The sequence below is a fragment of the Erinaceus europaeus genome, chromosome 6 (assembly GCF_950295315.1).
Source record: "Erinaceus europaeus chromosome 6, mEriEur2.1, whole genome shotgun sequence".
In the NCBI taxonomy this organism is placed as follows: Eukaryota; Metazoa; Chordata; class Mammalia; order Eulipotyphla; family Erinaceidae; genus Erinaceus; species Erinaceus europaeus.
This window is the reverse complement of record NC_080167.1, coordinates 17,521,249-17,532,489: the sequence shown is the minus strand read 5'-3', so window position 1 is coordinate 17,532,489 and position 11,241 is coordinate 17,521,249. Positions and strand designations below refer to the sequence as shown.

General features: G+C 57.7%; 1 protein-coding gene across 1 annotated transcript; it reads right to left on the bottom strand.

The window, feature by feature from the left end:
* Positions 1 to 1,336: 1,336 nt before the first annotated feature.
* On the bottom strand, positions 1,337 to 10,678 carry RFLNA (refilin A). Its single transcript, XM_016184930.2, has 3 exons — positions 10,346 to 10,678; positions 3,780 to 3,892; positions 1,337 to 2,250 (listed from the first exon to the last, which is right to left on the bottom strand). Exons 1-3 carry the CDS (start codon positions 10,544 to 10,546, stop codon positions 1,932 to 1,934), a joined length of 633 nt encoding a protein of 210 aa, XP_016040416.1. The 5' UTR covers positions 10,547 to 10,678; the 3' UTR covers positions 1,337 to 1,931.
* Between the last annotated feature and the right edge of the window lie 563 nt (positions 10,679 to 11,241).

Sequence of the window (11,241 nt, the reverse complement as noted above, 5' to 3'; positions counted from 1 at the left end):
CCCCCCAAGGTGCCAGCTGCCACTCGGCCCCCCGGTTCCCAGACCAGGGCCTGGACTCCACCAGCCTATGATGCTGTGACCACAGATGCCAGTGTCACCCGGAAGCTCGGGATCCCAGGCCTGGGGGTGGGCGGGAGACTCCCCTACCAGCCCCTTCTCCCAGGTGGAGGGGTGCCACTGGGCAGCTCTGCAGCTCTGTCTCCCCCAGAGCCCAGGTGCTGCAAGGCACGGGGTAGTAGCCTCGCTGTCCTGGTGCTTCTGCTCTGCCTTTAAGACAGTGGCCCATGCTGCTTCCTGTGAGCCTTGCTCGCTGGAGAACTCCTACGCATACTTCAAAACCCAGCTAGTGGGTTTCCTCCTGCAGGAGCTTATTATCCCTCCCCACAGCCCAGAGCAGACCCAGCGCAGCTGCTGAGTTCACTGGCCCCAGGAGCAGCAGGTGCAAGGGGAATAGGGGTGGGCTCTGTGCTGCAGAGGAAGCAGGTTAGTGGGCGTTACTGTTACACACTGGGAGTGGTTCCAGTGCAGATTCCTAGACCTCACAGAGAAGACATACGAGCGTGATCTTATGGCAAGCAGCCCGCTGTCCCGGCTGTTTGTGTTTGAAGCCCTCAGATGATGCCAGGTCCTAGACTGGCCCTGGGACTGGTGTCATAACCCAGGTGGAGCAGTCAGGGCAGCTGCCTGGAGATGGTGGCTGGGTAGGAGATTGGCAGAGAGAAAGGAGCTTGTTGGGCAAAGGCCCAGGATGACACAGAGAAGGGGACCCGGAAATTTCTGAAGGACAGTCAAGGCTCATGGTGGTAATTTTGCTGGGTTTCTGTGGTTTGCAAGGGGTCAGCTGAAGTGTGCAAAGAGGGGCCTAGAGGCCAATGAGCGACCAGGAGGGGGTGGCCAGCAGAGATCCCCCTCACCAGAATGGGCTGGAGGAGGGGCCACATTCCTGCTCGCCCTCATCTGCCTGTTGCTGTCCCGGGCACCTGCTCCTCAATGCCTCAGTTTCCACATCTCTGGTGGGACTGCTGTTAGCCCCACTCCACCCCAATTCTGCACATGGAGTGGAAGGCAGGCTGGGTTGTAAGAAGGCCATGAAGGGTATAGTGGAGCGGGTGCAAGCCCATATAGCTGGCTGGGGGGTGGCCGTGCCACAAGGTGGTGGTGGTAGCCCACTGCTCTCCCTCCCCACCAAGGTGGGGGCTGTAAGCCTGGCAGTGATGAAAAGGCAGCTTGGGGGGGGGGGGGAGTGAGCAGGCAGCTGTTGGGTTGGGTGCTCAGGTCCCTCCCAAGACCCCACCCCTCTGGTCTGAGGGGCTCAGAAGCACATGGAAGCAGCATCTCTGGGTTGCACATTTTATTCGGGGAATGGGGCTGTTTGTTAAGTTATTTCTGTGCTAATGGAATCTCATCTGTGCAGACTGATAGGCAGACAGACGCGTCCTGGGCGTGGGCTCAGAGCTGCCTCTGCACCCCATAAGGGAGCTCGGGCCCCAGAGAATGTGCTCCCCTGAATGTGCCGGTCTGCTCCCCACCTATTGGAGCCTTGCTGGTTGCAGGATGCCCGTCCAGATGGGGCGTGCAGGCACCCTGACCCTCCCACCCCCAGCATCCTGGCCTGTCCTCTCCTCAGGAGCCCTGCTGCCCTGTTCCCCCTTTGGCACCCACACATGTGACCGCTAGCCCTTGTTACTGTGGGGCCTCCATGAGGGTAAGGGGAGCCTGAGCAGGAGCAGATGCCCTGCACCCCCACAGCTGGGCAGGAACCCTGGAGTCTAGCCCGGGACTCAGGTGGGTGGCAGCATCTGGTCCTCGTCCACCTCAGCCTGGGCTTCTCCCACCGCTGTGGAACATTCTGGGGCGCCAGCTTTCTGGGTTCCGGGCGAAGCCAAGCCCCCGGGGTCTGTCCTGCAGCCCCGAGCCGCGGGGGTGGTCCGCTAGGGCTGGGGAGCGCCAGGGGGCACACGGGGCTGCAGCTGCACGCTGGCAGCATAGCGGCGGGGGGCCCGGCCCAGGCTGCAGTGCAGGGTGGTCCGGAAAGAGCTTCGGGCGTGCTTGGGGAAGATGATGGTGGTGCTGCGGAAGAGGCGGGCGCGGGGCCTAGGCTCCAGGGTCAGCTGGCTGCGGTAGCGCCGCCATGAGCCTCCGGGGGCTGCCAGGATGGTCTCGCTGTAGGCCGTGACCGTGGGCACCGGCGTGTAGAACACCTTGTCCCGGAAGTGCTGTTCCGAGGCGTACCTCACCTCCGAGTTGCAGCTGGGGAGGGCAGGGGAGGCTCAGAGGGCACCGGGGCTCCCCGCTCAGCCGTCCTAAGCCAGAGTCAGTTCAAGGGGTGGGGTGCCCACCTGGCCTTGCACCTAGTTTGGACCCTTGTGACGCACAGGAGGTGCGGCCACACCAGAGGAAGCTCTTGCTGTCCTCTCTCTCTCCCTCTCATCTGAATGCCAAATAGGCAGACTGAAAACACGAAACACTAGCCCCCTAAAAAATTGTAGAAGAGCTGAGTGATGGCACCCCTGGTTGAGCTCACAGGTTGCCAAGCAGAAGGACCTTGAACCCCTGCTCCCCACCTGCAGGGGGAAGCTTCATGAGTGATGAAGCAGATCTGCTGGCCTCTTTCACTTCTCCCTCTCTGTCTCCCCTCCCTCTTGATTTCTCTCAGTGTCTATCCAATACATCTATGAAGCCAAGTTTCAAAACTGCCTTACTACTCAAGCTTCTGGTCTGCAGTGCAGAGGGAAGCTTTATAGCTTTATGAGCAGTGAAAAAAGCCTTCAGGTGCCACTCTCCCTCTATCTCTTTTTTTAAGATTTATTTTCTTTTATAGGACAGAGAAATTGAGAGGGAAAGAGGGATAGAGAGACAGAGAGAGATGTGGTCCAGGAGGTGGCACAGTGGATAAGGTGCTGGAGAGGTCCTGAGTTCAATTTCTGGTAGCACATGTACCAGAGTGATAGCTGGTTCTTTCTCCTCCTTTTCCTCTCATTAATAAATAATAAAACAATAAAAAATAGAGAGACCCGCAGCACTGTTTCACTGCTCGTGAAGCTTCCAACCCCCCCCCCAGCAGGTAGGGACCAGTGCCTTGAACCCAGGTCCTTTTGCATCGTAACAGGTGGCTTAATCAGGTGTGCCACCACCTGGTCCCTCTCTCCCCTCTCAATTTCTCCCATCAAATAAAGGAAAAAAATAATAAGGAAAAAATGGCCGCCCCAGCACTAGCCACAGTGATAATAAATAAGTAAATAGGCGTGCTCCCAGCTTGCCAGCCTATCCTCATCCTCCTTGGCCCAGGCTCCCTGCTCTTCCTCAGCCTCTGCACGTGTGCAGTGGTGTCACAGGGTGTCATCTCCCCATCCCTCCCCCGAAGCTCAGGCCTTTGCCCCGTGCCCATGGGACCCCACCTGCCTGGCTCCTCCCTCCCCCCTGCCCCCGGCCTCCCCAGGACCAGCCTGACTGGAGGCAGAGGCCCCCTACAGAGGCAGGGCACCCGTCCAACCTCACTGGGCAGGCCTCTGCTGACCAGACTGGTGTCCCCATTGTGGGGGAAAAAAAAAGCTGAAAACCGGTGCTCTTTGGGAAGACAAAAGCTCACAAGTGCACAAGTTCATCTCTGCAACCTTGTCCGAACCCAGGACAGGGAGCTCCGTGGCTGGCTGGGGGACACAAGTCTACCCCAAGCCTCGTGGATGTGGACCAGACACCCTGGGCCCCAGACCCCACCTCCTGGCAGCCTGGTCCCCAGGCGGCCGGCCCCTGCCCCGACCCGGCAGCCCCATCCTCACCAGATCCTGTGTGCGGGCGTGGGGTCCACCTCTATCCTCTCCCCAAAGGCCACGGGCAGCATCCGGGGCCGAGTCTCCAGCCCCCCTGGGGTTGTGGGGGGCAGTGGTGGGGGCTGCAGGAGAGGACTCGGAGTCATATGGGAGGCCTTGGCTCCCTGGCCCTCACAGACTGTTCCCTGGCTCTCCACCTATGGGGGGGGGGAACACTGCACGAGGAGCGGTGGGTCAGCAGGTGGGTCTCTGTGTGTGTGTCTCCCCCACCCCTCTCAATTTCTCTGTCCTGTTCAGTCAGATAGAAAGGAAGAAGGAAAAAAATAGGTGCTACCGGGAGTCGGGCAGTAGCACAGCGGGTTAAGTGCATGTGGCACAAAATGCACGGACCGGCGTAAGGATCCCAGTTCGAGCCCCCAGCTCCCCACCTGCAGGGGAGTCGCTCCACAGGCGGTGAAGCAGGTCTGCAGGTGTCTATCTTTCTCCCCCCGCCCCCGTCTTCCCCTCCTCTCTCCATTTCTCTCTGTCCTATCCAACAATGGCATCAATAACAACAACAATAATAACTACAACAATAAAACAACAAGGGCAACAAAAGGGAATAAATATTGTTAAAAATTGCTGCCAGTGGTGGCTGTGCCGGCACTGAGCCCCAGCTGGTGGCAATTAAAAAAAAATAGTAGGGTAGATAGCATCATGGTTCTGAAAAGAGACTCTTCATGTCTGAGGCTCCAAAGTCCCAGGTTCAACCCCTCGCACCTCCATAAGCCAGAGCTGAGCAGTGCTCTGGAAAATAATAATAATAATTTTTTAAAAGGACAGAAACAGGGCTCCATGCATGGTAACAAGTACGCTCTAGCAGGTGAGCCAGCTCGGTTCCTGACAAGGCCCAGGGGATGTCACTGAGGGCCCTGATACTCGGGGACCATCCCAGTGGCACCCCTGTCTGAAATGGGGCAGTGGGAGCACCATCTCTCACCGCCTTAGGCTGGGGAGCACTAAGCATGGGGCTCACTGGACAGTGCCAGCCACAGAGCAGGCACGCAGTGGTCTTATGTCAGGGCCTCCTTTTCCAGAAGATTCTTGGATGCTGGCTACAAAGCCCTGTGACCACACGAAGGTGGACCTTTCTCCTGGCCTGGCACTTCCCAAATGCTGGTGGCTGTTTGCTGAGCACCTACTATACACCTCACCTTTCCTTCCTTCCTTTTTGCAGGATGGGCACCTGGAGTTCACATTGTCTCACTGCTGGGCCATTGTCTCACTGGGCCACTTTTTCCCTCAGCTGGAGAGAAACTTCGCTCTGCAGCCCTAGAGTTTCTCCCATTGCCACAGCACCCCTCCAGGTGGTGGCAGGGCTAGCTCCCTTGCCTGCCTGCTATTTCCTGAAGCCCCATTCTTCAAGAGGGGGTAATAGTCTATAACTGGCTTCAGTCACCCCAAACACCTAGCCAGAAAGGGGCACCTCAGTCTGAGAGGCACAGGCTGGGTGGTCCTGGGTGCCCCTCTGGAGGGGCCTAGAATGAAGACATTGCCCCACCTCCATGATGACTCCCCAGCAAGCTTTCAGGGTGACATGGAAGGGACAAGCTGGCTAACCCCTGCTTCCTGACAGCCGCCAGGCCCATTGGGGGAGATGCCAGTGTGTGGGGGGGGGCAGGACAGCCCCGTGGGCCCAGGGTAGAGCAAGGGGTGAAAGCAGGCGGCTCATTTCACCTCCAGTGGGATGCAGACAGGACAGGGGCAGCACCCCCAGAGGCCATGCCACCACCCACAGGACTTATAGAAAGAAGGCACCCCAACAACGGGCAGGTCCCTCAGGGAGCCCACTGGTGGTGGGCAGCAGGTGGTCCCAATCCCAGGGCACCTGCTCCCCTAGAGCCATGGGGACTTCAGACTCCACTTCCCTCAACCAAGTGGGGTGCCCCATCCCAAGATCCCCACCCAGGTGCCCTGGTCTCCCTCTACTAATGGCAGAATAGGGCTGTGACCCTCGTGGGTGCCATGGGTGCCCCTGGGGGGCATGTAGGGAGGGGGGCCGCAGGCCACAGGGGTCCCCTCCAGATACCATCTCCTCTTGGGGGGTGACTCCACTGGTGCTGCCTCCACTCTTCCTAGGGGGAAGAGGGGCCCCTTCCTGTTTAGGGTGCCCTGGGCAAGCAGGGGGCAGGACCCAGGGAGTAATGCCCACCTCACCCTGATCCCCACCCCCCAGAGTAGACCCCAGGATCAACAACGGTGGCTGGAGTAGGAATACCCGGCTGGTAGTTCTTGCTGGCAGCCACAGGGCATGGCCCAGCGCAGGGTGAGGAGACGCCCCTGGCCATCCCACAAGTACGCAGAGGGAGGGCCAGAGGAGGCACAGTGGCAGCTGGGGGTGGGGGGAGGAAGTTTAGTGCAGGTTATGGAACGGGGAACCCCCATCAAGGGAATGACAGCCTCAGCAAGGATACTGGGAGTTTCTCCAGAAGGAGCAAGGCCCTCCCTGTCTTGAGGTCAAACACCCACAGGAGCTCGCAGCCCTGGACCCTCACCACGAGGAAAGGGACCCTGGGAGGGACCAAGCGTCAGAGGCTTCTCAAGGCTCGTCACCCTTATCCAAAATGGGCATGATGGGGGGGGGACCTCGAGTGTCAGGGGACCAGCATGGACCTCAGGAGCACAGCTGTGAGCCAGATGGCCGGACCTTGACTCCCCAGATTGGGGTCTTTGTGAGAAGAAGCACTGGGCTCCAAGCCACCCAAGGAGACAGGACAGAGCTGTGAATGTGTGTCTGCACAGTTCTGAGCACCACTGGCCGCCACGGAAGCTGAGGGGCCCCCTAGACCCCCGAGCAAGAAACCCTGGGGACATCGAGGCCTTAGACTTTTGACCTCCAGAACTGGCTGAGGTGCTTTGCTGGGACCCTGGCACAGGGACAGATGCCTGCAGGACTCCTGTAAAGGGGGTGAAAGTCATGTGAACCCCGATGTAGGGCACACAGCTGGCATTCTATCACCCGGGCACCTTCCCTGCTCAGGAACCTGCCAGGGACTGGACATAACTTGTCTCTTCAGCCCATCTGTCCATCTGGCCATCCATCATCTCTTCATCCACCCCTTCATCTATCCATCCATCTGTTCATGCATCTATCAGTCCATCCATTTTTTTTTCCATCCACCCACCCATTTCTCATCCATCTACCCATCCACCCCATCCATCATTCATTCATCTGTCCATCTTTCTATTCATTCATCCAGTCACTCATTCACTCCTGGGTCCACCTATTGACCCACCCATCTCTCTGTCCATTCTTTCTATTCTCCCCCCACCCCGTTTCTCCATCACCAATGAGGTGAGGAGAATGCCAAGTTCCAGGGTGCTACCACAGTCCTAAGAGGTGAGCAGCCCTGGGAACCTTTTAAAAAGGTGTGTAAACACTCAGTCTGACATCCAGCTCCTTTGGGATGCTGGCTCTGGGGAGCCATGAGAAGCTGTCCCATGCACCCAGAGGACAAGCGCTCAGCTCTGAGCAGAGATGGGAGCAGGTGGGGTGACGGAAGCCGGGAGGCAGAGCCTCAGCTGTGGCCAGAACACTTGGGGTGCTGCCACTGAGGCAGCCTGGCACAGCACTGCTCAGAAAATGAAATAAAAACTGGGCTGTAGGGGCTGGGTGGTGACACATCTGGTTAAGCATACAAAGTACTAAGCTCAAGGACCTGCGCAAGGATCTGGGTTCAAGCCCCTACTCCCCACCTGCAGGGGGATGCTTCACAAGTAGAGAATCAGGTCTGAAAGTGTCTCTCTCCACTCCCTTCTCAATTTCTCTGTCTTATCCAATAAAATGGAAAAGACAGCCACCAGGAGCAGTGGATGTGTAGCACCGGCAATAACCCTGGAGGCAAAAAAAAAAAAAAAAGGGCTGGGGAGGCAGTCAGTGAGGAGGCCCTGAGTTCCATCCCTGCCACCACTATGTCATCAATCAATGAATGGAGCGACACAGTAGCCATCACTAACCTGAAAGGCAGTGCTGGGAATAGGGTTTCAAAAGGAAGGTCTTCCTGCGTACCACCAGCCTCTTCCTGGGCCTTTGAAACCCTGGGCTTTCTTGTGCCCTGAGACCCACCAGAGCAGATGTGCCACTTCATCTGTGAAGGGCAAGCCACCTCTCTGTCCTTGTCACCTGGTGGGGCTGTGTCGCTAACTACCAATTAGCAGCTGATAATGGAGCTGAGGTTCCCCTCTGACCCCCAGAAAAGAGGTAGGTCAGGGGAGCACAGAGAGGTGGCACCAGGGCAAAGTGACCTGTGTCCACCACTTCTCTTTCTATCCCTCTCCCCTCCCACCTCTCCCTCTCCCTCTCTCTCTCTCTCTCTCTCTCTCTCTCTCACACACACACACACACACACACACACACACACACACACACACACAACTAAGTAGTTTAATGTGTGGCTACACAGGGAAAAAAAAAAAAAGCAAAGTCCAGGGTGCTAGGTGGTGGTGCACCTGGTTAAGCACACATGTTGCCATGTGTAAGGACCTGGGTTCAAATTTCTACTCCCCACCTGCAAGGGGAAAAGCTTCACTAGTGGTGAAGCAGGTCTGCAAATGTCTCTCTGTCTCTTCCTCTCTCCTTTCTCAGTTTTTCTCTGTTCTATTGAATAAAGGGGGGGATTAGATAACTTACTATTAGTTAAAAACTAGGAGACCTATTGGGGGCCGGGTGGTGGCACACCTGGTGGAAAGCACACATTACAATGCACCAGGACCTGGGTTTTAGCCCCTGCTCCCCACCTGCAGGGGGTAGTTCTGCGGGTGTCTCTCTGTCTCTCTATCACCCTCTTTCCTCTTGATTTCTGGATGTCTCTATCCAATACATAAAGATGATAATGATGATGATAATAATAAAGAAAAACTAGGAGACCTATTCTAAAAAAGAGGAAGAAGAAGAAAAGGGGGGAAAAAAAGTGGTCCAGGAGGTGGAACAATGGATAAAGCAATGGTCTCTTAAGAGGAGAGTTCAGTCCCTGGCAGCACATGTACCAGAGTGATATCTGGTTCTCTTTCTCTCTCTCCTTCTATCTTTCTTGTTAATAAATTAAAAAAAAAATTTAACGGAACAAAATCTAAGAGGTTTAAGAGTAGAGACCCAGCACCCAGAGTCCCCCCTCTCTCTCTCTCACACACACACACACCCTTCTCCTATGCCTCCACTTCCCCTCTGGACCACAGAGTGACCAGCATCTGTCTTTCCCTGGACTGTTGTGAGGATTAAGGATGTTGGTGTGAGAAAGGTGCCTTGAGGGCAGTTCCAGCACCAGCCAGGGCTCCCTAAATGCCAGGTTCCCCCTGTGGGAGGAAATGGCTCTCACTGGTATCTCGTTAGCAAATTTAGGAGAAGGAATAAATAAAAGCAAAAGGAGACTGACTAAGATGGAGGATCGGCACACTGCTCTGACCCCTGTTGGCCTGGTTGGCAGAGAGGACCCAGAAAACTCTCTTAGGAGGATGCGAGTCACCCCAGAATAAACAGGGAGGCTGGTCTCCTGTCCCCCGGGGCTTGTCCTAGAGGGAGCGGCCATGCGGGTTCTCAGACAGATCTGTGGTTCTCAGACAGGTCTGTGGGCAAGTCAGCCACTTCCAACAGTTACCCGTCCTCTCCATCCCCTCCACGCACCCCTGCGAGTCCTTAACTGTGCCCCACCCCCAGCCCCCTGCAAGACACTGAAGTTCAGATTCTCCCCCATGTACTTGGTCTCTGTGGCTCTGGAGCTGAGCTCTGAGTTAGAATCTGCTGACACCACCTGGGAGGTTTTTGCAAATCCTGGCCCTCTGGGGCTCCCCATCTGGGTCCCAGGAAGATGTGTATGGGGGTGTATGTGTACAAGGGAGATCCCCTCCCCCCAAAGATTCCTCTAGATTCAAGAGCAAAACGGAGATTGAAAGCAAACTCACGACCTGAGGCTGGAAGGGAGGGGACCTTTCCTTCCCCAAGGGGGGCGGGACAGGGAGACTTCACCGCGGGGAGGTACCCACTCCAGCAGGACAGGGACCAGGTAACTGTTGTCACCCTGAGGGGGGGGGTTGCTTTTTCAACTTGTCACTTGCTCCAGTCCCTACTTCCTGTGACCTGCGGGGCCACCGACGGTGCCCAGAGCAGGTCCAGGTGCCAAGTCAGGGTGCGCCCAAGGGCCCCCTGAGTCTGGCAAAAGACGCCAGTCCCCTGTGCCCGACCCGGGTGCCAACCGGCTTCAGGGCCGCCAGCCTGGACTCCACGTCAACAGCCCGCATGTCGCAGGAGCCTGGTTCCTGTCTGGGTTTGGGGGAAAAGAGAAAAAAAAAAAAAAAAAAAAGAAGCAACGTGCTGGTGGCAGCCCGGGGACAGTAAACAGGGCACAGCAACCGGGTGGGGAGGACCTGGGACAGTCCCAGCGCTGCGCCCTAGGGCCACGCTCAGAGCACCTTCTTGGGGGCTGGGGGGTGGGGGTCATAGCGCCCAGGCACCCTCGAGGCTCAGGGTGGAGATGGGGGGCCCCTCTGGCTGAGGTTCCTGGCCTGGGGGTGCTGCCCTTGCCCTCCACCCCGTGGCTTACCGCTCGGGCCTCGCCGGGTCCGGGAGGATCACCGGGGGTCCCCCCCGCGCGGGCGTCCAGGGGTCCCGGTGCCAGCGAGTAGAATGGGGGGCTAGGGCTGGGGCTGGGGGGCAGCCCCGAGTCGGGGCTGTCCAGTAGGCCCTCCCGGCCGCGCTCCTTGAGGCTCTCCTCCATGCCCTGCAGATGCAGCTGGCCCACCATGGTTGGGGGGCACGGGCAGCGGGCCCCCGGCTGCTCGGGGCGCCCCTCCAGCGCGCTGGGCCCGGAGCCCTGCGGTCGAGCCGGGAGCTGCGTCCGCCCGCACCTTCGCCGCCGCCGCCTGCAGGCGCCGCCCCGCCTGCCCCGCCCCGCCCGCCCGAGGGGGTGCTGCGCCCCGCCCCCGGACACCCTGGGGTGGCACCCCCTGGCCACCGGAGGCCCGGCCTCGGGGGCTTGTCCTCCAATGAAAGTCTTTAGAAAGTTGTGTTTGAAAGTTCTTTAGCTTAAAAAGTGGGGAGGGGGGTGTTGAAATGTTGGGGGGAGGTGGTCCAGACCTGCTTCTTAGGACCCATCTTTCTTCCTTTCATTTCTTTCCTCCTCCTCTTCCTCCCGCTCCTCTCCCCTTCCTTCTCCTCCTCTCCCTTTCCTCCTCCTCCCCCCGTTTTAAAGACAGATACAGATACAGAAACAGAGGAGAGAGAGAAAGAGAACAGTTTTCTTCAGTGCAATGCGTGCTCAAACTTGGGTCATGCAGGTGGCAAAGCAACGCACTATTCCAGTGAGATTGCTTCCCGCCCGCCTCTTCTGAGAGCAGTCCCCCCCCAGGGTCCCCAATCTCTGTGCTCCATTTCTTCCATCCATTCACTCCTCCTTCTTCCTTTTTTCCTTCCTCTCTTTCTTCGCTCCTTCTTTCTCTT